A 26,743-nucleotide genomic window follows, 5' to 3' on the forward strand; every position below is an offset into this window, starting at 1 on the left:
GAAATATAAAACGCAACATGTAAAGTGTTTTACCCCATGTTTCATGAGCTGAAATAAAATAATTCAGAAATTTTCCTGACACAAAAAGCTAATTTCTCTCAAATTTGTGTACATCCCTGTTAGTGAGCATTTCTCATTTTCCACGATAATCCATTTACCTGACATGTGTGGCATATCAAGAAGCTGATTAAAAAGCATGATTATTACACAGGTGCACCTTGTGCTGGGGACAATAAAAGGCCACTCTAAAATGGGCAGTTTTGTCACACAACACAATGCCACAGATGTCTGACTGCAGGAATGTCCACCAGAGCTGCTGCCAGAGAATTAGACATTCATTTCTCTACCATAAGCCTCCTCCAACGTCATTTTAGACAATTTGGCAGTAAGTCCAACCGGCCTCACAAACCACAGACTATGTGTATGGATGGCGTTGTGTAGGCGAGCGGTTTGCTGCTGTCAACGTTGTGAACAGAGTGCCCCATGGTGGTGGTGGGCTTATGGTATGGACAGGCATAAACGACCGACAACGAACACAATTGCATTTTATCGATAGCAAATTTGAATGCACAGAGATATCATGACGAGATCCTGAGACCTATTGTTGTGCCATTCATCTGCAGCCATCACTTCATGTTTCAGCATGATAATGCACGGCCCCATGTCGCAAGGATCTGTACACAACTCCTGGAAGCTGAAAATGCCACAGTTCTTCCATGGCCTGCATACTCACCAGACATGTCATCAAATGAGCATGTTTGGGAGGCTCTGGATCCACGTGTACAAAAGCGTATTCCAGTTCCCGCCAATATCCAGCAACTTTGCACAGCCATTGAAGAGGAGTGGGACAACATTCCACAGGCCACAATCAACAGCCTGATCAACTCGATGTGAAGAAGATGTGCCGCGCTGCATGAGGCAAATGGTGGTCACACCAGATACTGACTGCTCTTTCAGTCATGTGAAATCCATAGTGTAGGGCCTAATTCATTTATTTCAATTGACTGATTACCTTATATGAACTGTAACTCAGTAAAATCTTTGAAATGGTTCCATTTAGATTTTTGTTCAGTGTATATAAAGTGTGTGGGGGGACATATATAATATGTCTGTGTATGTACTGTAGGTGTGTCTCACCATGTATGGCGAGGGTGCGTTGTCGTCAGAGACGCTGTAGAAGGAGACGTCGACGGGGAAGGTCATGTGACTGGGGCAGAAGGTTCCGGAAGCACCCACCTCGGCCGTGAAACCCTCCACCGACCCCAACGGCTCCAGGCGGTAGTTCAACACACACTCCTGTAACACACACACGCTTTAGGTCATACAATGCATGTACACTTATGTGGCGTGTGTGTGTGTGTGTGTGTGTGTGTGTGTGTGTGTGTGTGTGTGTGAGAGAGAGAGAGAGTGTGGTACCTCAAAGTTGCCCAGTAGACTGAGGCTGGCAGGTGGAGCGCTGGCACTGAACAGCGGCTGAGGTTCCTCTGACTCCTCCACTCTCTTCACACACACTCTTCACAACAGAACACACAGTAGAGGGTTAAAAACGGGTTCACACACACACACACACACATTGGTCGATTGATTCATTTGTTGAATCATGAGAATTAGAGATGGCTTGCAGACCCTGCAACCCTCGGATGATTTGGACATGCACGAAATATGCTAATATCATTCCCATGACTTGAATGGGATTTGTGCCACAAATGCTAAAATATTACTATTTGGAAACAGTGTCAGGGAAGCTAAACCAAAGCATGGATTGCTGTCATGCGGTCTAAATCTGAATTTATGATTCAACATGACTAATACTGTATATTCAAACACTATCAAACCTTAATCAGCTATGTATGTAGAAGCATCATCCCCAGCTCAAACTGACCTCTAATCCCTAATCCACACAGTAACCCAGCGGCCAGATCAGAGCAGGGCCTCTGACTGTAGGAGCTGTGTACAGCTGCCATTTTAAGTTGAGCCTCAGTGTCAGGCCAGTAGTAACAGTACTCGCAATACAGCCACCAGAACAGCAGGTGGCAGTGTGAGAGGACAGGACAGGGCTACAGTACAATACAGGCCTGGACTGACTGAACACTGATGTCTAGTAAGAACATAATCTCACCTACCAGTCGGCTCGCTCTCTATTGAACCTCTAAGTGGTAGCAATTGAGTTTGAGGACAAGGTTATTAAGGACCTAAATCTGACCATGGATCTATGGTGTGTACATGATGAGTCTAAAACAAATCAGATTTTATTGGTCACATACACATGGTTAGCAGATGTTAATGCGAGTGTAGCGAAATGCTTGTGCTTCTAGTTCCGACAGTGCAGCAATATCTAACAAGTAATCTAACAAACTCACAATGACTACCTTATACACACAAATGTAAAGGGATGAATAAGAATATGTACATATAAATATATGGATGAGCGATGGCCGTGCGGCATAGGCAAGATGCAATAGATGGTATAAAATACAGTATATACATATGAGATGAGTAATGTAGGATATGTAAACATTATTAAAATGGCGTTATTTAAAGTAACTAGTGATACCTTTATTAAATCCATTTATTAAAGTGGCCAGAGATTTGAGTCTATGTTGACAGCAGCCTCTCTATGTTAGTGATGGCTGTTTAACAGTCTGATGGCCTTGCGATAGAATCTGTTTTCAGTCTCTCGGTTCCAACTTTAATGCACCTGTACTGACTTGTGGATGATAGCGGGGTGAACAGGCAGTGGCTCGGGTGGTTTATGTCCTTGATGATCTTTTTGGCCTTCCTGTGACATCAGGTGCTGTAGGTGTCCTGGAGGGCAGGTAGTTTGCTCCCGGTGCTGCGTTGTGCAGACCGCACTACCCTCTGCAGTTGCCATACCAGGTGGTGATACAGCCCGACAGGATGCAGATTGTGCATCTGTAAAAGTTTATGAATGTTTTAGGTGACAAGCCAAATTTCTTCAACCTCCTGAGGTTGAAGAGGCGTTGTTGCACCTTCTTCACCACGCTGTCTTGTGTGGCTGAACCATTTCAGTTTGTCCGTGATGTGTACGCCGAGGAACTTGAAACTTTCCACCTTCTCCACTGCTGTCCCGTCGATGTGGATAGGGGGGTGCTCCCTCTGCTCTTTCCTGAAGTCCACGATAATCTCCTTTGTTTTGTTGACGTTGAGTGAGAGGTTATTGTTCCCTCACCTCCTCCCTGTAGGCCGTCTCGTTGTTGTTGGTAATCAAGCCTACCACTGTAGTGTCGTCTGCAAACTTGATGATTGAGTTGGAGGTGTGCATTGCCACGCAGTCATGGGTGAACAGGGAGTACAGGAGAGGGATGAGAACGCACCCTCGTGGGGCCCCAGTGTTGAGGATCAGCGGGGTGGAGATGTTGTTTCCTACCCTCACCCCTGGGGGCGTCCCGTCAGAAAGTCCAGGACCCAGTTGCACAGGGCGGGGTCGAGACCAAAGGTCTCGAGCTTAATGACGAGTTTGGAGGGTACTATGGTGTTGAATGCTGAGCTATAGTCAATGAACAGCATTCTTACATAGGTATTCCTCTTGTCCAGATGGGACAGGGCAGTGTGCAGTGTGATGGCGATTGCGTCGTCTGAGGGCCTATTGGGGCGGTAAGCAAATTGGAGTGGGTCTAGGGTATCAGGTAGGGTGATCCTTGACTAGTCTCTCAAAGCGCTTCATGATGACAGAAGTGATGGTGATGGTCATTTAATTCAGTTACCTTGGCTTTCTTGGAAACAGGAACAATGGTGGCCATCTTGAAGCATGTGGTGACAGCAGACTGGGATAGGGATTGATTGAATATGTCCGTAAACACACCAGCCAGCTGGTCTGTGCATGCTCGGTGGACGCGGCTAGGGATGCCGTCTGGGCCGGCAGCCTTGCGAGGGTTAACACGTTTAAATGTTTTACTCACATTGGCTACGGTGAAGGAGAGGCCACAGACTTTGGTAGCGGGCCGTGTCAGTGGCACCGCATTGTCCTCAAAGCGAGAAAATAAGTTGTTTAATTTGTCTGGGCGCAAGACGTTGATGTCCGCGACGGGGCTGGTCTTCTTTTTGTAATCCGTGATTGACTGTCGACCCTGCCACATACGTCTTGTGTTTGAGCCGTTGAATTGCGACTCTACTTTGTCTCTATACTGACACTTTGCTTGTTTGTTTGATTGCCTTGCGGAGGGAATAGCTACACTGTTTGTATTCGGTCATGTTTCCAGTCGCCTTGCCCTGATTAAAAGCGGTGGTTAGCGCTTTCAGTTTTGCACGAATGCTGCCATCAATCCACGGTTTCTGGTTAGGGAAGGTTTTAATAGTCACAGTGGGTACAACATCACTGATGCACTTGCTAATAAACTCGCTCACCGAGTCAGCGTATACGTACGTCAATGTTGTTGTTTGAGGCTACCCAGAACATATCCCAGTCTAAATGTGTGTATGATGTGTGTGTGTGTGTGTGTGTGTGTGAGTTAGAGATCAGTACCTCTTCCCTGCGGTCCAGGGCAGTCCTTTACAGCTGGTCAGAGAAGAGTCCAGGTCAAAGTAACCAGTCTGAGTTCTCCTCTGAGGAACCTGAGAGAGACAACACACACATTTAATAATACAACATAACACACACAACTGTACACAAAACTTTATTGACAACATAACACAAAACACCCAATTTAAACACTATAGCATGACAGCACACACAATTATATAATAATAATAACAACAACAAGCACCACATGAAACACACAAACAACTTTAAAATGATTCCATTGTTATGAACAACCTAGTCAGCATCAACAGGAGTTTAGTCAGAGTATTCATACTATTGAGGAGAATATGAGTCATGTGGCTCCACACCCTGACTGACAGTGTGTGTGTGTGTGTGTCTTACAGGGCTGGAGAGCAGGGGCAGGCCGGTACAGGGGTGGAAGGCCTTGGTGAGGGTGGAGTCCAGAGAGTGACGGTTGTGTTTCCTCCAACTGTTACACGGTCTCAGGGGCGAGGGAGAACGCTACGGGAAAAAAACACACACTGGCTTTAATACAGCAATTTTCAACAACCATTTTACACAAATGCCAAATACACTATGTCAAAGATCCTTTGTCAAAATCTCTTTGTACTGTTAATCAACATTTTCCAAAAGCGGTAATATGCTCTTTCACATAGGCCGGCTATTTAATTGAAATGTCTTTGTGTTGGACAAAACAAGCCACACGGATGATATTCAACATTTACTGCAGTGTGTGGTGATTTTCTAATCAGGTGTGCTCATCTATAGGGACACTCACCAGGACAGTGTTGGGCTCTGTGCCAGGGGGTGAGGTAGCAGGACTGGGGGGGCTGGAGGACTTGGAACCTGGGGGGGCCTGGTTCTCATCCTGGAGACTAGAGGGCTGGGTTCGAGGGCTGCCCTGAGTCCGTGAGGGCGGAGTTCGAGACTCTGTCTGGGTCTGGTTGTGAGACTGAGTCAGAGGTTTCATGTGGTTCTGGATGAGAGCAGTGGTCTGGGTGTGGGTGAGCTTGGTGGTCAAGGTCTGTGCAGTGGTCTGGGTCAGGGTGGTGGTCTGGGTCACTGTTAGGGTCTGGATGGTCCTCAGAATGTTGTCTTTAGGTGAGGAGGGTCTGGGCTCCTCTTGGGGGCGGGTGGGGTGTAAACTCTTTGAGGTCTTGGCCCTGGGACTCTTGGGGCTGAGTAGTGGAGAGGCCTGAGACTGGGGCTGGGGTAGAGGCCGTGGGATGACTAGAGGAGAAGACCGGGACAGGATTTGGAGTCGGGGGCTGACCTGAGGGTCTTCAAGTGTTGAACAGCCGTTCTGGGCTCTGATTGGACCGTCTGTCTCTGGAGGAGCACCAGCTCTGTCTGTGCTAGCAGGTGTGTGTGAGAGAGTGTGTGTGTCATGGCTGGGTGTGTAGCCGTTGCAGTGGCCACTGCTATGACTGTAGCCGCCTCTGTGTGTGGTGTGTGTGTCGGTGCACAGCGTGTGTGTGCTGTGTGTATGTGGTTTGTGTAACGGGCTGCTGCTGCGGCTGTGTGTTGGGGACAGAGAGGGGACAGACAGTCTGTCCTGAATCAGTCTGGTAATGTCCTGAACAGCATGGGACAAGAGACTACTGTCTCTCTCTCGCTGTCGGTCTCTCAATGCCTCTCTGTCTCTCTGTGTCTCCAGGTCTCTCAGTGTCTCCCTGACTCTGTCTCTGTCTCTCAGTGTCTCTCCATCTCTGTCCTCTGGGAGTCTCAGTCTGCGGCAGGCAACAGGTTTCGGAGACAGCGTCTCCCTGATAATAGCCGCTGCGTCGCCAATAGGCGTGTCGAAAGGGGAGGGCGGGGTGTCCTCAGTAGGCGGAGCTCCCTCTGGCTCTTTGGTCTTGCTGAGCGTGGTGTTGTCAAGGTAACTGCCCCGGACAGGGGTCTTGGTGTGGGTGTCGGGGGTGAAGAGGGCAGGGGGGAGATGGGGGGCGGTCGGGTCGCAGAAGTTGAGGCGCTGAGCGATGCGGGCGATGACTTCCTGTCTCTCCTGGAGCAGCGAGCCAATCAGAGGATTAGTCTCAGAGGAGGGTCTGGGGGAGGGGCACCGCGGGGGCTCTGCCAAAGAATACGTCTTAAAGGCCCGGAGGGCTTCGGAGCCACGCCCCTTGGAGCTCTCGGCCCCGTTGACGGCCTTCCCATAATCCTCGGTGGTGTGTGTGATGTCATCGGAGGGGTCTGAGGTGAGGGCATAGAGCCACCTGACAGTCTTTCCCCCGGGGGGGAGGGGCACGGTGGAGGACAGCTTCCTGTGGGGTTGGGGGGAGGGCCGGGGGGAGAGGGGGAGGAGGTAGGGGGATGATGTCTGCCCCTTATTGACCCGGGGGAGGTCTGATCCATTCTGGCTAGAATGACCATGGCTGTCTGTGGGGTCCGGGCCTCTCTTACTGGGCAGGGCGAGACTGGGAGGACTGGGGAAGGGGAGGCCAGAGAAAGGCAGAGACGCTCTGTTGTGGCTCTCTTTAGAGTTGTGGCTCCTCTCGTACAGAGGCGGGTTATGGTTCAGGCCTGGGTTAAGGCTAGGTGTCTTGCTGTAGAGGTTAGGGTTCAGGCTAGGTGTCTTGCTGTAGAGGTTAGGGTTCAGGCCTGGGTTAAGGCTAGGTGTCTTGCTGTAGAGGTTAGGGCTGAGGTTGGGCTTAAGGCTGGGGGTCTTGCTGTAGAGTGGGGCCAGGGTCAGGCCGGTGTGTATGCTACAGGCCAGGGTGGGGTAGGTGGGCTGACGAGGGAGTGACTGGACCCTGAGCCTCAGGGCAACACTCTGGGACACGTTAGGGACAGGGAACAGGTGCTCCGCTGGGGGCTGGGAGAACTGACAGACACACTCCTCATCTGCTGCACTGATCCTGTGGGACAGAAACACACAGGCTTATAACTTGTGATCACATCAAATTATTTAGTTAATTTTGGAAAGTATTTTATGATCAACATTCAGTAACGATATAGAAAAATAATGGGGAAGTCGTTAAGAGGTTCTTAGTGTATTCTTGTGTGTGTTACCTGTAGAGGAAGGTGTGTGTGTGTGTGTGTATTACCTATACAGGATGTTTCGGGGTACAATGCCGTGAGAAGCACTGAGCCAGGCACTGAGCTGGGAGAAGAAGACGTAGGAACGAACAGCCAACAGCAGAGTCTTCTCCTCTATAAACCTATCACCGCTCCTAGAGAGAGACAGGGGGGAGGAGAGAGAATCAGACCTTTGCTTTAGCTAGCAATGGCTAAGGGAATTAGCATTAGCAACGATGCCAATGCCAGGCTCTGTTGCAGCCGGCCGCGACCGGGAGGTCCGTGCGGCGACGCACAATTGGCCTAGCGTCGTCCGGGTTAGGGAGGGTTTGGCCGGTAGGGATATCCTTGTCTCATCGCGCACTAGCGACTCCTGCGGCGGGCCGGGCGCAGTGCGCGCTAACCAAGGGGGCCAGGTACACGGTGTTTCCTCCGACACATTGGTGCGGCTGGCTTCCGGGTTGGATGCGCTGTGTTAAGAAGCAGTGCGGCTTGGTTGGGTTATGTTTCGGAGGACGCATGGCTTTCGGCCTTCGTCTCTCCCGAGCCCGTACGGGAGTTGTAGCGATGAGACAAGATACTAACAATTGGATACCACGAAATTGGGGAGAAAAAGAGGGTAAAACCCCCCCCCCCCCAAAAAAATAAGAATAGACTGCCGAGTTTCAGCAGAAACATCTTATTTCTGGACATTTTGAGCCTGTAATCGAACCCACAAATGCTGATGCTCCAGATACTCAACTGGTCTTAAGAAGGCCAGTTTTATTGCTTCTTTAAATCAGTACAGTTTTCAGCTGTGCTAACATAATTGCAAAAGGGTTTTCTAATGATCAATTAGCCTTTTAAAATGATAAACTTGGATTAGCTAACACAACGTGCCATTGGAACACAGGAGTGATGGTTGCTGATAATGGGCCTCTGTACGCCTATGTAGATATTCCATTAAAAAAATGTTGTTTCCAGTTACAATAGTCATTTACAACATTAACAATGTCTACACTGTATTTCTGATCAATTTGGTGTTATTTTAATGCACAAAAAAAGTGCTTTTCTTTCAAAAACAAGGACATTTCTAAGTGACCCCAAACTTTTGAACGGTAGTGTATATACATGTTTTCTGTTTGATACGGCGGCAAAGTGGAATATTCCAGTTTTTGCATGTGCCACTAGCTCAACCTAGTCCTGACAGAAAGTGTGTGTGTGTACATACTGTCGTGGTACAGGCTGCAGGGTGTGTGTACATACTGTCGTGGTACAGGCTGCAGGGTGTGTGTTTACATACTGTCGTGGTACAGGCTGCAATGTGTGTGTACATACTGTCGTGGTACAGGCTGCAATGTGTGTGTGTGTACATACTGTCGTGGTACAGGCTGCAGGGTGTGTATGTGTGTGTGTACATACTGTCGTGGTACAGGCTGCATTGTGTGTGTACATACTGTCGTGGTACAGGCTGCAGGGTGTGTGTGTGTGTGTGTGTACATACTGTCGTGGTACAGGCTGCAGGGTGTGTACATACTGTCGTGGTACAGGCTGCAGGGTGTGTACATACTGTCATGGTACAGGCTGCAGGGTGTGTATGTGTGTGTGTACATACTGTCGTGGTACAGGCTGCAGAGTGTGTGTGTGTACATACTGTCGTGGTACAGGCTGCAGTGTGTGTTTACATACTGTCATGGTACAGGCTGCAGGGTGTGTATGTGTGTGTGTACATACTGTCGTGGTACAGGCTGCATTGTGTGTGTACATACTGTCGTGGTACAGGCTGCAGGGTGTGTGTGTGTGTGTGTGTACATACTGTCGTGGTACAGGCTGCAGGGTGTGTACATACTGTCGTGGTACAGGCTGCAGGGTGTGTACATACTGTCATGGTACAGGCTGCAGGGTGTGTATGTGTGTGTGTACATACTGTCGTGGTACAGGCTGCAGAGTGTGTGTGTGTACATACTGTCGTGGTACAGGCTGCAGTGTGTGTTTACATACTGTCATGGTACAGGCTGCAGGGTGTGTATGTGTGTGTGTACATACTGTCGTGGTACAGGCTGCAGAGTCCATCGCTCCAGTAGCAGAGCGTCTTGTTTGATCGCTGGGTCACTGATGGGGTCACTAGGGGGACTCTCGTCTCCATAGCAACAGTCTGGCAGCAGCATCACCTCCACCATGATGGGAATACTGTTCCTCCACAACACACACACCTCCGAGCGCACACGCCGCGCCTGCACACACTTGAACACACACAGACAGGGGAGGGTAAGTGTGTGTGTGTGTGTTAGCTGAGGCAGTGTGTTACTTGGGTGGGGCAGTGTGTGTGTGGGTGTGTGTGTGTGTGTTCCCTGGGGAAGTGTGTGTCAACTGTGTGTGTATGTTTGTGGACGTTACCTGTGGCAGTTTGTCGCTGCACTCGTGCCTGTGTAGGGGCGGCAGGGCGGACTTTGCAGGGGGGCAGTGCAGCCCCTCTGTGCGACCCTTCACAGAACATTCTGGGGTCCGTCCCTCAGTGATCAACAGGGTCAGGAACACCAGGAAGTCCTCAGCATCGTACTCAAAGAACTCCTCCACCACCACGTCTGGAAGAAGGGGAAAAGAAAAACACTGGTCAGTTACATTCTGACGGGGAAACATTTACGTTTACGCAATTCAAGCAAGAACACGCCTTCAGAGATCATTGACAGTGTAGAATGGGATAAGGCATGGAACTCAGACAAATCAAATGGCAGCAGGCTCCTGTTCTCTTGTAGAGTAGGAGACAACATGCTACAACACCCTGGCCCAGACTAACCACTAAATACAGACAGGAAGGGAGGAAGGACAACACTATTCCTGTTCTGGGGATCATTTTAGAATCTCCACGTCAGCTGAGCACAGGCGCTGTGTCACAGAATAACACTCAGACAGAAAAAGAACAGTGTGTTCTGCTGTAGTGTCTGTCCGGTCAGGGTTGGGTTAGGGTGGAGCAACAGAAACACAAGCTTGACAGTCAGAGAGGTTATGTTCAAACAGAGCTCTGTCCTCCCTACAACCCAGTTCTAACAAAGAGCCTCTCAGCTGGCTCTGGGTGTCGCTGTGTGTCTAGTTTGTCTCCGTGTGTGTGTGTGTGTGTGTGTGTGTGTGTGTGTGTGTGTGTGTATATGTGTATATGTGTCAGGCAGTTACACACATTCTTCCAGGGAACTCCTCCCACGTGCTCAGAGCTGCTCTCTGCACATGGAGAGAGAACAGTCAACACAGACACAGAGTGGGAGCGAGACAAAAACAGCACAGAGAACATGGATCAGGGGAGGGGGCTGCAGCCAGCTGTAGGCTGAGACTTAGGGAGTTGGAGAGGGGTTCGGGGAGAGAAACCCAGCTCTGACTGGCTAATGGCTATAGGACAGGTGAGAGTGAGAGGGGGAAGGGAGAGGAGCAGCCTATAGGACTTCCTATACAGTGATCTGCTCTGCTAACCCTCTGCCCCCTCCCAGTGGAGTAGGCTAAATGTAAAGCTCTGGCAGGAGGGAAAGAGAGAGGGAAACAAAGGAGGGAGAATAAGGAGGGAAAGAGAGAGATCCTCCGTTCCAGTGGGATAGGCCAGAGAAATATGGGACATGGCAGCTCTGGTGTCAGCTTTCTGTTTTTAGTGTGAGTATGTGTGTATCGTGTGAGTATGTGTGTATCGTGTGACTATGTGTGTATCGTGTGAGTATGTGTGTATCGTGTGAGTATGTGTGTATCGTGTCAGAATGTGTGTATCGTGTGTGCATGTGTACAGCGAGTGTGTATTATATAAGAGGAGAGGTTTATAAAGAGCGGACTGACTGCAGAGCAGCACGCAGGTCTTATTAATAGAACTACTGCTGCTGTCCTGGAGAGGAGCTGGAACGGAGCCCACTGATCAGCTGGCCTAGTACACACACGTCACAGGGTGTGGAAAACGTCCCCCAGGGTGCTGGATTCGGACAGGGGAGGGGAGAGGGTGTGTGTGTAGTTAATAGATAATGTAGTCATGTTTAGGTCTGCTGTATAGTGCTATAGTACAAAAAATACTGCTGTTGTTTTTTTAGGCCTCAGCTAGAAGACAAGCTGATTAACTCATGGGCTAACACACACTTTCTCTCTCCTTCTGGACACACACACTCTCTCTCCCCTTCTGGACACACACACTTTCTCTCCCTCTTTGCTGAATCTCCAGGTTCCCACACTAGTCCAGAGAAACATATGTCACAAGTATAACTGATGAGACATAAGCACTGAGAGGGGAGATCATGTGTGTATCATCAAGGCTAGAGGTCGACCGATTATGATTTTTCAACGCCGATACCGACCGATTATTGGAGGACCAAAAAAGCTGATACCGATTAATCGGCCGATTTTTTAAATGTATTTGTAATAATGACAATTACAACAATACTGAATGAACACTTATTTTAACATCAATAAAATAAATTTAGCCTCAAATAAATAATGAAACATGTTCAATTTGGTTTAAATAATGCAAAAACAAAGTGTTGGAGAAGAAAGTAAAAGTGCAATATGTGCCATGTAAGAAAGCTAATGTTTAAGTTCCTTGCTCAGAACATGAGAACATATGAAAGCTGGTGGTTCCTTTTAACATGAGCCTTCAATATTCCCAGGTAAGAAGTTTTAGGTTGTAGTTATTATAGGAATTATAGGACTATTTCTCTCTATACCATTTGTATTTCATATACCCTTGACTATTGGATGTTCTTATAGGCACTTTAGTTTGCCAGTGTAACAGTATAGCTTCCGTCCCTCTCCTCGCCCCTACCCGGGCTCGAACCAGGAACACATCAACAACAGCCACCCTCGAAGCAGCGTTACCCATGCAGAGCAAGGGGAATAACTACTCCAAGTCTCAGAGCGAGTGACGTTTGAAACGCTATTAGCGCGCACCCCGCTAACTAGCTAGCCATTTCACATCGGTTACACCAGCCTAATCTCGGGAGTTGATGGGCTTGAAGTCAAAAACAGCACAATAGTTGAAGCACAGCAAAGAGCTGCTGGCAAAACACACGAAAGTGCTGTTTGAATGAATGCTTACGAGCCTGCTGGTGCCTACCATCGCTCAGTCAGACTGCTCTATCAAATCATAGACTTAATTATTACATAATAACACAGAAATACGAGCCTTAGGTCATTAATATGGTCGAATCCGGAAACTATCATCTCGAAACAAGACTTTTATTCTTTCAGTGAAATACGGAACCGTTCCGTATTTTATCTAACGGGTGAAATCCATAAGTCTAAATATTCCTGTTACATTGCACAACCTTCAATGTTATGTCATAATTACGTAAAATTCTGGCAAATTAGGCGGCACAAACTGTTGCATATACACTGACTCTGCGTGCAATGAACGCAAGAGAAGTGACACAATTTCACCTGGTTAATATTGCCTGCTAACCTGGATTTCTTTTAGCTAAATCTGCAGGTTTAAAAATATATACTTCTGTGTATTGATTTTAAGAAAGGCATTGATGTTTATGGTTAGGTACACATTGGAGCAAGGACAGTCCTTTTTCGCGAATACGCACCGCATCGATTATATGCAACGCAGGACACGCTAGATAAACTAGTAATATCATCAACCATGTGTGGTTAACTAGTGATTTTGATTGATTGATTGATTGTTTTTTATAAAGATACGTTTAATGCTAGCTAGCAACTTACCTTGGCTTACTGCATTCGCGTAACAGGCAGGCTCCTCGTGGAGTGCAATGAGAGGCAGGTGGTTAGAGCGTTGGACTAGTTAACTGTAAGGTTGCAAGATTGAATCCCAGAGCTGACAAGGTAAAAATCTGTCGTTCTGCCTCTGAACAAGGCAGTTAACCCACAGTTCCTAGGCCGTCATTGAAAATAAGAATGTGTTTTTAACTGACTTTCCTAGTTAAATAAAGATTAAACAAAGGTGTAAAAAAAAAAAAAAAAAAAAATCGGTGTCCAAAAATACCGATTTCCGATTGTTATGAAAACTTGAAAACGGCCATTCCGATTAATCGGTCGACCTCTAACCGAGGCTGCTATCAGTTCAGTTGTAATACAATTTTCCTCTGTTCCAAACCAAGGCCAGATCATTATGAACCCTGGATAGTCAAGTAGGGACAGTATCTAACCTGGAGGAGAGGTGGTGTGTGACTATTACCTAGTAATGTGCCATCTGTGGTCTGATGGGGCATACAATTCACACCCTCCCTCGAGCCCCTGCATCTCCACACACACACACACACACACACACACACACACACACACACACACACACACACACACACACACACACACACACACACACACACACACACAAACACACACTTTCAGATTCAATTAATGAAACACAGAGTCTGTATTAAACACACACAGTGAGTGGATATATTAGTTGTGGTAGGCAGTAGTGTGAGATTAAACAGCTTCTCCATGGTAAATCTGATTACTGTTGCAGCAGGGCAGGCCCCTCTGGGATAAATATAACTACACTACAACTACCCAACACTAACCATACCCCCCACTAACACCAACCAGCATTAACCATACCCCCGCTAACACCAACCAGCATTAACCATACCCCTCACTAACACCAACCAGCATTAACCATACCCCCACTAACACCAACCAGCATTAACCATACCCCCTCTAACACCAACCAGCATTAACCATACCCCCCACTAACACCAACCAGCATTAACCATACCCCCACTAACACCAACCAGCATTAACCATACCCCTCACTAACACCAACCAGCATTAACCATACCCCCCACTAACACCAACCAGCATTAACCATACCCCCCACTAACACCAACCAGCATTAACCATACCCCCCACTAACACCAACCAGCATTAACCATACCCCCACTAACACCAACCAGCATTAACCATACCCTCACTAACACCAACCAGCACTAACCATATCCCCCACTAACACCAACCAGCATTAACCATACCCTCACTAACACCAACCAGCATTAACCATACCCCCCACTAACACCAACCAGGATTAACCATACCCCCCACAAACACCAACCAGCATTAACCATACCCCCTCTAACACCAACCAGCATTAACCATACCCCCACTAACACCAACCAGCATTAACCATACCACCACTAACACCAACCAGCATGAACCATAACCCCACTAACACCAACCAGCATTAACCATACCCTCACTAACACCAACCATCATTAACCATACCCCCCACTAACACCAACCAGCATTAACCATACCCCCACTAACACCAACCAGCATTAACCATACCCCCGCTAACACCAACCAGCATTAACCATACCCCTCACTAACACCAACCAGCATTAACCATACCCCCACTAACACCAACCAGCACTAACCATACCCCCACTAACACCAACCAGCATTAACCATACCCCCTCTAACACCAACCAGCATTAACCATACCCCCCACTAACACCAACCAGCACTAACCATACCCCCCACTAACACCAACCAGCATTAACCATACCCCCACTAACACCAACCAGCATTAACCATACCCCTCACTAACACCAACCAGCATTAACCATACCCCCCACTAACACCAACCAGCATTAACCATACCCCCCACTAACACCAACCAGCATTAACCATACCCCCCACTAACACCAACCAGCATTAACCATACCCCCACTAACACCAACCAGCATTAACCATACCCTCACTAACACCAACCAGCACTAACCATATCCCCCACTAACACCAACCAGCATTAACCATACCCCCTACTTACACCAACCAGCATTAACCATACCCCCCACTTACACCAACCAGCATTAACCATACCCTCACTAACACCAACCAGCATTAACCATACCCCCACTAACACCAACCAGCATTAACCATACCCCCTCTAACACCAACCAGCATTAACCATACCCCCCACTAACACCAACCAGCATTAACCATACCCCCACTAACACCAACCAGCATTAACCATACCCCCACTAACACCAACCAGCATTAACCATACCCCCCATTAACACCAACCAGCATTAACCATAGCCCCACTAACACCAACCAGCATTAACCATAGCCCCACTAACACCAACCAGCATTAACCATACCCCCCACTAACACCAACCAGCATTAACCATACCCTCACTAACACCAACCAGCATTAACCATACCCCCACTAACACCAACCAGCATTAACCATACCCTCACTAACACCAACCAGCATTAACCATACCCCCCATTAACACCAACCAGCATTAACCATACCCCCACTAACACCAACCAGCATTAACCATACCCCCACTAACACCAACCAGCATTAACCATACCCCCCACTAACACCAACCAGCATTAACCATACCCCCACTAACACCAACCAGCATTAACCATACCCTCACTAACACCAACCAGCATTAACCATACCCCCACTAACACCAACTAACACCAACCAGCATTAACCATACCCCCACTAACACCAACCAGCATTAACCATACCCCCCACTAACACCAACCAGCATTAACCATACCCCCTCTAACACCAACCAGCACTAACCATACCCCCACTAACACCAACCAGCATTAACCATACCCCCACTAACACCAACCAGCATTAACCATACCCTCACTAACACCAACCAGCATTAACCATACCCCCACTAACACCAACCAGCATTAACCATACCCCCACTAACACCAACCAGCACTAACCATACCCCCACTAACACCAACCAGCATTAACCATACCCTCACTAACACCAACCAGCATTAACCATACCCCCACTAACACCAACCAGCATTAACCATACCCTCACTAACACCAACCAGCATTAACCATACCCCCACTAACACCAACCAGCATTAACCATACCCCCACTAACACCAACCAGCATTAACCATACCCCCACTAACACCAACCAGCATTAACCATACCCCCACTAACACCAACCAGCATTAACCATACCCCCAAAATAGCTAGAATGAATCTAAAATAACTCTAGAAATCTGTCATTCATTGTGATGATTTTACATCTAACTAAAATGTTTGGTGTAGTATTCTCAATGAAAACGAGTCTCATTGAAATATCAACAAAGACTTTATTGAAGAATCCCTACTGTTGACCAATCCCTGACGAAGGGGCGTAGACTTCGGCGCCGAACTTCAGCTTGTCTCTAGAAAAAAATGTGTGCCTGAACAACCGAAAAAAAGTCAAAAATGAACAAAAACATCACAAAATGTTGTCATATTATATGCACAAACTTTTCCGAACTGTTCGTCTGGGAAGCATGCGAACACCGTAACACAAATATCACTACCTACAGGTTTCCTCTAGGATTGTTTTCAAGTTAGCGGGGGGATGGGGGCGTCGTAGTGGGCGTTGCCAATTGTGCAGCCTCCTACCAACATCTTTAAAGGCCCTCCTCTCAGCAGAAGAGACCAAATTCTTCTGTTTTAAATGTAATTTCCTGCAATTCTACAAATGTTGCCATGGCTTGTGCCATCTGAGTGACTCAAAAATGAGGGAGCCCCATGCCATGACATAAATAATTTGTATTTTGTTGATAGTTCTCAAAGATGATCTCATTTGAAAATATATAACTTCATTATATTTTCTACAAACGTTATATCTTTAGTCTTTTAAGTTCACTGAAAACGTTTTAGCATAAAAAAATGCATCAAATAATAAGCATTCATATTTTTTGGGAGTGGTTGGCAACGATTAGCAGCGGCGGCACGCAATGAAAACACACACACCACCAGCTAACACACCTCAACACACACCAGCGAACACATATAGCCTTGAGGTTCCTCTCCTCTGGTCATAGTGCACATCTATTTTGCATGGGGACAAAGGGTTGCCCTGGCAACACACAGATCATGTTAATGTCCCGTCACGGGGATTCTGTGTGTGCTGGAATGAGTTGGGTCTGTGTGTGAATCTGTGTGTGTGTTTCCAGTGGCACGTGAGTCACGTGTGTGTGTGTGACTCATCTATGACATGACTGTCTGTCTGTCTGTCTGTCTGTCTGTCTGTCTGTCTGTCTGTCTGTGTTCTTACAGACTCTTTGTTCTCCATGAGGCCTAATCTGTGCCTCAGTGACTGAAACAGACAGCAGTCCAGCTCACTCTACAGGAGCTCTGATTTAAGATACAAAAACACTAACTAGCCTACACTGTAGCGGCAAGCAAACAGAAAAGTGTTGTCAATACAAAGATGCAGTTTCCTGTTCCATGTGATGTTGGCCTGCCCTGAAATCACATGTAGGAACAATAAAGAGAATAGAGTTTGAAGTTTAGCCATGTTCAATTTACAGTTTCCTGAGAGCTCGCTCTTTGTTCCCTTTATCTACCCCCCCTCTCTTTACACAAAGGGGCAGATTCACAGCACACATAGCAACACACAGATGCCTTCTGATTGGCTTAGAGGGTTGGGTACAGTTTTCTCTTTCTGCTACTGCGAACTCAGCTGCTCCGGCTGCTATTGTCTGGACCTCTCAAACACACCAGGCCCAACGGACACACACATCTCAAACCCTCATTACTAGCTGCTGCAACAGAAGGGCTTTCCCACACACACCAGATTAAGCTTTTACTTGAGCCCAACTGCTAATTTAAAACACTACCACTAGTGACGAGTCTAACGAGAGCATTCAGCCTAGCTAAAGCTTTTAATCACGGTCCTGTGTGGACTGGGCTCAGCTCTGAAGGCCTAGATGTTTACCATTACAGGTGACACTGATCAGACTAGCCCTGATCATGCCCTCACTAGCCTGGGTGTAAAGGCCTCCAGAGCCAGTGCTCTCTCTCTGCAGAAGCCCACTCTTTGTCCCACTAATACTGGTTACGTAACTGGCAGAGTGCCCGGCACAGCACAGGGTAGGACAGCCGGGTAGTACTCTCCTCTGTGTACCCACTATGGCCTCAACAGCGGACTCTGAGCACAACTACACTTTACTCTATACTCTGTAGACTGATAGTCTGTGCTCTGCCCTTTAACCTAGGTTGAGGAGTTTACAGCCCCCCCCAATCAGCCACATGTTAGAGAATTCTGATTGTGGGTGTGTGTTTTGCACACTCAGCTGGTCTCTCCTGCTGGCTGAGCCGGGTCTATCTGGCCTTGGTTGAACATGCTCATGCATATGCGAACCCACAAACACACCCCTCTGACCTACAGCTCTCAGGAGATTATATTTGACACAGAGGACAAATTGAGCAACGTCAACAACGCTCCAAAGGCCATGGAAAGTGTGGCAGTCAGACTTTTTAAAGTGCTGAACTGAACTGGAGCTGGCCAGCCATGGCTAATATATCTCTGTATGACTGACTGACCTAGCCAGGTCATGGGTGGTTCTTCTCTGCAATAGATAGAGGTCAGACGACTGACGACTCTGACATGTTGATCTATCTATCTGGCTATGAAAAGCCAACTGACATTAACTCCCGAGGTGTTGACCTCTTGCACCCTCTATAACCATTGTGATTATTATTTGACCCTGCTGGTCTTCTATGAACGTTGGAAACATCTTGAAGAACGAGCTCGCCTTAATGGCCATGTACTCTTAGAATCTCCACCCGGCACAGCCAGAAGAGGACTGGCCACCCCTCAGAGCCTGGTTCCTCTCTAGGTTTCTTCCTAGGTTCCTGCCTTTCTAGATAGTTTTTCCTAGCCACCGGCCTCTACATCCTCATTGCTTGCTCTCTGGGGTATTCGGCTCGGTTTCTGTATAAGCACTTTGTGACAACTGCTGTTGTAAAAAGGGCTCTATAAAAACATTTGATTGATATCTATCTAGACTGGCGGCCACTTGCCAAACTAGTTGTGCTTTAACCAATTCCTCTGTTGCTGGTTATCGTGTAGAGACCAGCGTTAGATACAGGCCCAGAGGCTACTGATAGTCGTCTATGCTCCACAATGTATTCAAACCTACATATTGTGTCAATAGACAGCTCTCTTTCCAGATGCCTTTAACAGCACAGGCACAGCACAGGCAGACCAATCATCTGGTTAGGACTATGTTGACCTTGTTGCTAAAATAAAGCAACAGAACAAGCAGCAAGCTGACTAACCATGTGGAAGTTCATCTCAGATATAGCAACAGCATGTGAGTGAGAGAAGGCAACCATGCATGGTGGTGGGCGGCCATGTTTAGAACAGTAAAGCTGTTGGCTGACTTTTGGAGGGAGGTGTGTTGTTGTTGGCCAAGAGGAATCTGACCCAGCAAGGGGACTCTACTCAGCTCCAACTATGGGATGTGTGTGAAATTGTCAATAGTCTGTTACTTTCCTCTAGTCGTCTCCTCTAAAGTGGTTTCCTCATATTGTCCCCTCTTCTTGATCTGCACTGATCTGATTCTGAACACAGGTCTTTTTCAATCAGTGAGGAAGGAGCGAGAAGATGAGAGGAAGCCAATGTAAACTATTGACATGCAGCCCATATCACAGGAGAGAGGAGAGGAAGCCAATATAGAATTTTGACATGCAGCCCATATCACAGAGCATCATATATGGGCCAGGGAAGGCATAGAGAGTGGTGCGCTCTGCTAATCCTTCCCCCTACCAGGAGGAAACTGAGCGGGCCAGATGGTTCCTACTGTTCCTGCTGAGCTGGCTGCCGGTTGGCTGAGCGCAACCATGGGGGAGGAGCCACAGGGGCACAGGAGGTGACTGCCACACAGGAGCTGATGATGTCACTAACACAGAACCGGTCGGGTCAACACACTTACGTCCCGTGCTGGTTCTGAGCAAGAGCAACCACTGAGCCTGAGTGTGTGTGTGTGTCAGGCATGAGCCCGAGCAACCACTAAGCTTCACTGAGCGTGAGCCTGTGTGTGTGTACACACGTGTGTGTGTGTGTGTCAGGCCAGCGTGAGCCAGATAAGACCCCCACAGTTACATAAGAGCATCACTGGGAGGACTGGTTGGAGCCGAATCACACGCTGAACTGGAACTACAGTACCGGCTAACACAGGAACCTGTCAGAGCACTTTTATGTTCAAGTTACATACCGCACCTTTAATAATAACAGGTTTATTATTGTTGACAAAAGAATAACAATAGGCATGTTTTGGAGCCCAGAGGTCTACAAAGACAGTCAGCGTGACACATCCAGCACGTCAAAACACAACATAGTCCTACATCCCAGTGATCAGACGTGACTGACCCTGTCTGTGAGAACAAAAACACCTGTCACTGTACCTGCCTGTCATTCTGTCTGGTTAGTGAAATAACATTACGCCTGTCCTTTTGTACCCGCCTGTGTGTATGGTGAATAACAAAACACCTGTTGTAGGTGAATCACTGCAAGAAGGTTGGCATAATAGTCAGATTGACTGTCTGATTGTTCTGTCGTGCCTGGCTGTCGGTGAGAGTTTCCTCAACTCTGTGCTCTACTGGCTGTTCGGGGCCTTGGGGGATGGGCTAATTAAGCAATAAGGCCAGAGGGGGTGTGGTATATGGACAATAGGGCTGCTCTTATGGGCTGTTCTTATGCGCGCCGCAACGCGGAGTGTTAGGACACAACCCATAGCCGTTGTATATTGGCCATATATCACAAACCCCCGAGGTGCCTTATTGCTATTATAAACTGGTTACCAACGTAATTGGTATTAACAGCTTCTACCCCCAAGCCATAAGACTCCTGATCAGCTAATCAAAGGGCTACCCACACCCCTCTTTACGCTGCTGCTACTCTCTGTTTATTATCTATGCATAGTCACTTTGACTCTACCTACATGTTCATATTACCTCAATTACCTCGACTAACCGGTGCACCCGCACAATGACTCTGTACCGGTACACCCTGTATATGGGACGGCAGGTAGCCTAGTGGGTAGAGTGTTGAGCCAGTAACAGAAAGGTTGCTAGATCGAATCCCTGAGCTGACAAGGTAAAAATCTGTCGTTCTGCCCCTGATCAAGGCAGTTAACCTGCTGTTCCCCGGTAGGCCGTCATTGTAAATAAGAATTTGTTCTTAACTGACTTTCCCCGTTAAATAAAATAAATAAAAAATATAGCCTTGCTATTGTTATTTTACTGCTGCTGTTTAATTATTTGTTACTTTTATATTGTATTTTTTACTTAACACTTATTTTTTCTTAACTTCTTAAAGCATTGTTGGTTAAGGGCTTGTAAGTAAGCATTTCACTGTAAGGTCTACTACACCTGTTGTATTCAGCGCATGTGACAAATAAAATTTGATTTGATAATTAGAGCAGTAAAAAAATAAATGTTTTGTCATATGCATGGTATACGGTCTGATATACCACGGCTTTCAGCCAATTAGCATTCAGGGCTCGAACCACCCAGTTTATAAGGGGGGGGTAATCTGTCTGAGGGGTGTGGACATCCCCCGAGATGCCTTGTTAGACCTCCAACAGGAAATACCTCCAAACACACTGATTCAAAGGCACGTTCCAGTAGACATTTATGTAAAGAAAGCTTCGATATGCCTTCAGTGATCAGGAAGTTTCTGTTTGTTCTTCTCTTCCCCTTCCCATCTATTCTTCTTAACCCCGTCTTGTCTCTCCTCCCTTATTCGTTCCTCTCCAGAACCATGACTCATTGTGAGATCATGTGTGTGTTGTAGCCTATGTACTTAGTGTGTGTGTGACATCCGACCATTTCCTTGCTCTTTTGTGACTGTTCTGCCATGGCTCTTTATGAGATCTGTTACAGCTGTGTGTACACACACACGTGTCTGTGTGCAATATGTGTGTTGGTTCTCCTATCGTTGTCCCCACAAGGATAGTATAACAAGGGAAAAAAACTCTCCCTCGTGGGAGGACAAAGGCTATTTTAAGCTTAGGGGTTAGGTTTAGGGTTACAATTAGGATTAGAATTAGGGCAGGGTTTCCCAAACTCGGTCCTCTGGACCCCAAGGGGTGCACGTTTTGGTTTTTGCCCTAACACTACACAGCTGATTCAAATAATCATCCGATTGTGTTTGTCTCTCTCAGCCAGCACAGGGGCCACATCCACAGCACTAGCCTACATGAACAACAAGTCAGTCAGATGACTTCACTTAGCTAAACACTGCACTGTGATGGCTCCCTTTCCCTTTCACACACACATGGTTGCAATCTAAAGTTGAAAAAGCGCTTGTGAATCAGAATTTGTATAACAAGTAAAATCATTAAAAAAACAAGAACGAGTTCTCTAAACATTCTTTCTGCTACGTTGTGGGTGTGTGAATCAAGACATAGTAAGCCCACTGGGGTAAAGCCTAGAGAAACTAACTCCTGTCACTAGTTCAGCGTAGAGGATAGAATGCTCCGTAAACACCTTCCTCGCCAGGGAGATGAGGAGGTGAGAGGGGGTCTGGGAGGAGGAGGAGAGGATAAGACAGGAAAGGAGAGAAGAACGGGATCAGGACAAACGGAGGAGAGAGATAGTGTCAGAGGAGTACAGGGAGGGCAGTCTGTCTGTCTGCATTTTCAACCAGAGGAACAGTATGTCCCATAATAACAATAGAACAGTGGGACCATCGGCTGGCCTGTCATATGGGAACTGCTCCAGAGCAGCTTCTATTGCAATTAGACATTATTAATAGAACCACCGTGACAGACCGACAGGGAGCCAACAGCACAGCAGAACACAGAATCTATATGAGGGGGAAGGGAAAGAAAGGCTCAGTTGGTAGAGCATGGCACTTGCAACGCCAGGGTTGTGTGTTCGATTACCATGGGGGACCAGTAGAAAAACATATGAAAATGTATGCACTCACTACTGTATGTCGCTCTGGATAAGAGCGTCTGCTTAAATGACAAAAATGTAAATGTAGTCCAACTACAGTAACTTGAGATCCAGCAGGAAAAGCCAGATCTGTCTCTTTAGCTCAGTAAAAGTGTGTGTTGTTGTTTACAACTGACCAATCAAAAAAATAAAAACTGCAGTGTGTAGTACAGTAAATGTGTGATTTAATTACTATATGTACAGTGTGTGTGTTTACCACATCCATATGTCAGAGCCATGAACCCTGGGTTCTTTTTAAAGGTAAAGCCAGAGTCAGTGTGCAGGGGTGAAATCTCAGCCTTTTGGTGTTGGATGACATGTTTACACCCTGACATTGGGTAGAGAGTCATGTTACAGTACAGTGTCAGTAGGATGGGGATGTAGGACAATGATGGTGTGGGGTTTGTTGTGTAGTAGGAAAAGCAATCTCTGATTGGGCTTCCTTTGTCTGACAGTGGTTGCTGTGTGACCACATCAAACCTCTGTGCAGTAGTTGCAGGCCCTGCCTATTGTCTGACTAGTGACAACAGGTCCCAGTACAGTAGACAGAGACCAAGCTAGTACAGAAGAAACAGGCCTATTTTCTTACTACAGAACTCAGAACAGTAGATACAGACAGCCATATTGTCTTAATACAGGCCTCAGAACAGTAGATAGAGACAGGCCTATTGATTGACTCCATGTTTGGTGGTAACTAAAACATACATAAGCTGAATGTCTTCTGATTGAAGGTAATGTGCTAAGGCCAAAGAGTATCAGCTAGCTGCTCTGAGCTCCAACTAGCTGCTGTTATGTTGTTGCCCCTACAAGAATCATAACCAACCTTGGATTAATGACAAGCATGTTGAAGCACTACATTACTAGACTATGTCCAAGCAGGCAGACTGGCATACAATACAGTCCATGTATTACTAATAGAGCTGGCATTACAGACCACTGCTGCTGCGGTTGAATAAACCTGATATGAAAAAAGAGAAAGCTGGCTGCCCTGCAGACTTCATGTTAATCTTACATCATGTAAACACACAGACAGTACAGAAGGCTGAGAGCAGATCGAAGTCTCTGTTCATAGTGATGATTCAGAGTCACAGTGAAAATGTTCAGTTCGAACAAAGGGCTTTGAGCATTGCAGCATACCCATACCAGAGACTGACAGAATAACGCAGAGCTCTCAGGCACACAAAAGAAGCTAGAGCGGTTTTATCATGCAGTGAGTTGTTCCACCGTGTCAGCGTGACCTGCTGCGTTTTGTTCCCCAAAAACAGCTTTTTGACAGAAATTACAAGATGACATTGTGTTGTTATAATTCTACCATTGCTCAGATATCTGTATCCATCTTGTTTACCTATCCATTGTGTAGTTTGGCAGTCAGAATGTCCTAATTTCCGTGGCCTCACTGGCCTGCCTGGGTCAGGTTTACTTTGTTATCAACACAGGCAGGCAAGCAAGTTAACCAGCTGTTACATCATTCTCCCTCTCTGCCCGATACCTCTCCCTCTTCCGGGGGACTGCCTGGCTGGCTACATTCTGCTGATCCACAACACACACAGGCCAACGATGGATCATGTCAATATGATCCTCATGACCCTATTAGTACTGCAATGATGGGCACCGTAGTGAAGGCTCACACAGACGAATACCATGAACAGTATAGCTTCTGTTGGCATGGAATAAATCCATGTAGATCAGCTTACCTCGCTCTGGTTTCATGTTAGCCAGTGTCATCTGGATCTCTCTGGGAATCTGGCAGCCTCTGTCTGTCTGTCTTCGGTCTGAAGACTCCCGTCCACACAGCCCTGACAGCAATATACTGCTGTGTGTCTGACTGTGTGGATCCAAATCTTCCAAAGGATTGCTGACTTATTGCATTAAGCAACAATACCAGCTGGGTAGCCTGTATGCTGCCAATCGCCCCCTAATTTACCCAACAAAGCAACGCTTTGTTACCAAACTACTACTGTACAGGTCCATCGAGTCAGATCCACTGTTAACTGGCCAACGAACAGTTGAGCTAGCTAGCTAAATCTGACCGTCAAACATTAGATTAGCTCCGAGTTATTGCTTCATCAACCACCTAGCTGGCCAACAAGGCATTGAGCTGACAATCTGACTGTCCACCCCCCAAAAATAAACGTCTCAAATTCCACCACCAAAACCACGACAGTAGTCCCGTCACGAAGCATCTCTCTCTCTCTCTCTCTCTCTCTCTCTCTCTCTCTCTCTTTCAGCTACTGTAACCTCACCTATTTGGCTTAGCTAACGTGGCTTTAGCTAGCTGACCAAACAAACAACACGCAGGCATCTGATCTGATGACGACCTTCTCAAACAAAACACCCCAACCCCCACGCGCAGGTAGAGTGATCCACCTCCGATAACAATGGGCTCGAGGAAAGGACAGTCCTCGTTCAACCGATCATTCTGAAAAACAGCCAACGTTAGCTAAACGCCGTGTTGTCCAGAAGCATCAGTTCCACTTGTCGTCTTGAAACATAGTGAGGTAAAGTAGCCACGTCCCGTGTCAGTTACCTAGTTATTGTTGACTAGCTTTCTCTCATTTCAAAAGTTTGTCAGAAAACAAGCTGACCATTTATTTCCCAACTTGTCGCAGTGGCTAGCGAGTTTTTTTTCCTTCTTCCAAAACAACGGTTCGCTGGCTAGCGAACTTCGTCCAACTCAATAATACAGTACGGGCGCATACCGTTGGCAACAAAATTATTTTGTATGCTCTTTCTTATCCATAAACTCGTTGGTGTGCTCTCTTCCCCTCTCTCTAGCAATGTCCCCGTGTCAAAACAGATCAGCGCAGTCTTTTCTCAGTCACGTGTCCCAACAACAGCTAGACCACTTTCCTGTACCAGTCCTCGAGTGAACCTGCTGCGATAGCAACCGTGATCTAGAAACTTTTTGGTTACAGTTTAACAATGTGTCAAGATGACAACAAATACCATACACTAAACATGGTTCAAATTAACATTATAACTCTGTGTAAGTGTACCTCTATCCAGGCCATGATTGATACATTGTAGCGGGACGGCCACTGCTCTGATTTGATTGGTGGATTGGATGCGCGTTCACGTCTGCACGTGGCACGTGTATTTTGTATGTGAACATTTTGTTCTCGGTGCTTGACATGTTCAGATACAGATTAGTGCTGCGTTGATGTACTCCTCTGGGTTTTAAATTTCGTCGTTGTGAAATACGACTTCGTTTTATTCATGTGCTTTTTGGTCTGAACAGTTCTTCAACCTATATGATTAGCACATTTTAGCTAGCCTGATAAACTAGCTAACGTTGTTTATAATAAAGTTAGTTGGCTTGTTTAAATTGTTGAACATTGACAATATGGTCAAAGTAGTTACATTTGTACCAATATTGGAGTTGTCATCGTTTGGTTGGCAAGGCAAAAGGTCGTAAACTCAGGAAACAATTTTCTCAGAGTTTCCCATTTATACTCTGATTTGGAGGGTCTCCTGGCAACTCTAATTGCATGAGAACGCAACATAGGCAGATTAAAAGAGTGTTAATATCGTTGCACTTTGAC

The 26,743-nt window shown here is 46.8% G+C and overlaps 1 protein-coding gene across 3 annotated transcripts in view; it reads right to left on the reverse strand.

Annotated features, from left to right (window-relative positions):
* atosa (atos homolog A) overlaps positions 1-26,223 on the reverse strand; it is a 28,365-nt gene extending 2,142 nt beyond the window's left edge. The window contains exons 1-10 of one of the 3 annotated variants that reach the window (XM_071401076.1): positions 24,896-26,223; positions 9,896-10,083; positions 9,545-9,741; positions 7,549-7,674; positions 7,073-7,359; positions 5,280-7,039; positions 4,883-5,002; positions 4,484-4,572; positions 1,417-1,513; positions 1,138-1,296 (exon numbers count right to left, since the gene is read on the reverse strand). In XM_071401076.1, the coding sequence (XP_071257177.1) occupies positions 1,138-1,296; positions 1,417-1,513; positions 4,484-4,572; positions 4,883-5,002; positions 5,280-7,039; positions 7,073-7,359; positions 7,549-7,674; positions 9,545-9,741; positions 9,896-10,083; positions 24,896-24,926 (3,054 nt within the window). In that variant the 5' untranslated portion in view covers positions 24,927-26,223. Of the gene's footprint in view, positions 1-1,137; positions 1,297-1,416; positions 1,514-4,483; positions 4,573-4,882; positions 5,003-5,279; positions 7,360-7,548; positions 7,675-8,729; positions 8,969-9,544; positions 9,742-9,895; positions 10,084-24,895 lie in introns of those variants that run through there. The other 2 variants (XM_071401075.1, XM_071401077.1) reach the window with 2 other exon arrangements.
* Positions 26,224-26,743: the final 520 nt, after the last annotated feature.

This window comes from Salvelinus alpinus, chromosome 5 (assembly GCF_045679555.1).
Source record: "Salvelinus alpinus chromosome 5, SLU_Salpinus.1, whole genome shotgun sequence".
In the NCBI taxonomy this organism is placed as follows: domain Eukaryota; kingdom Metazoa; phylum Chordata; class Actinopteri; order Salmoniformes; family Salmonidae; genus Salvelinus; species Salvelinus alpinus.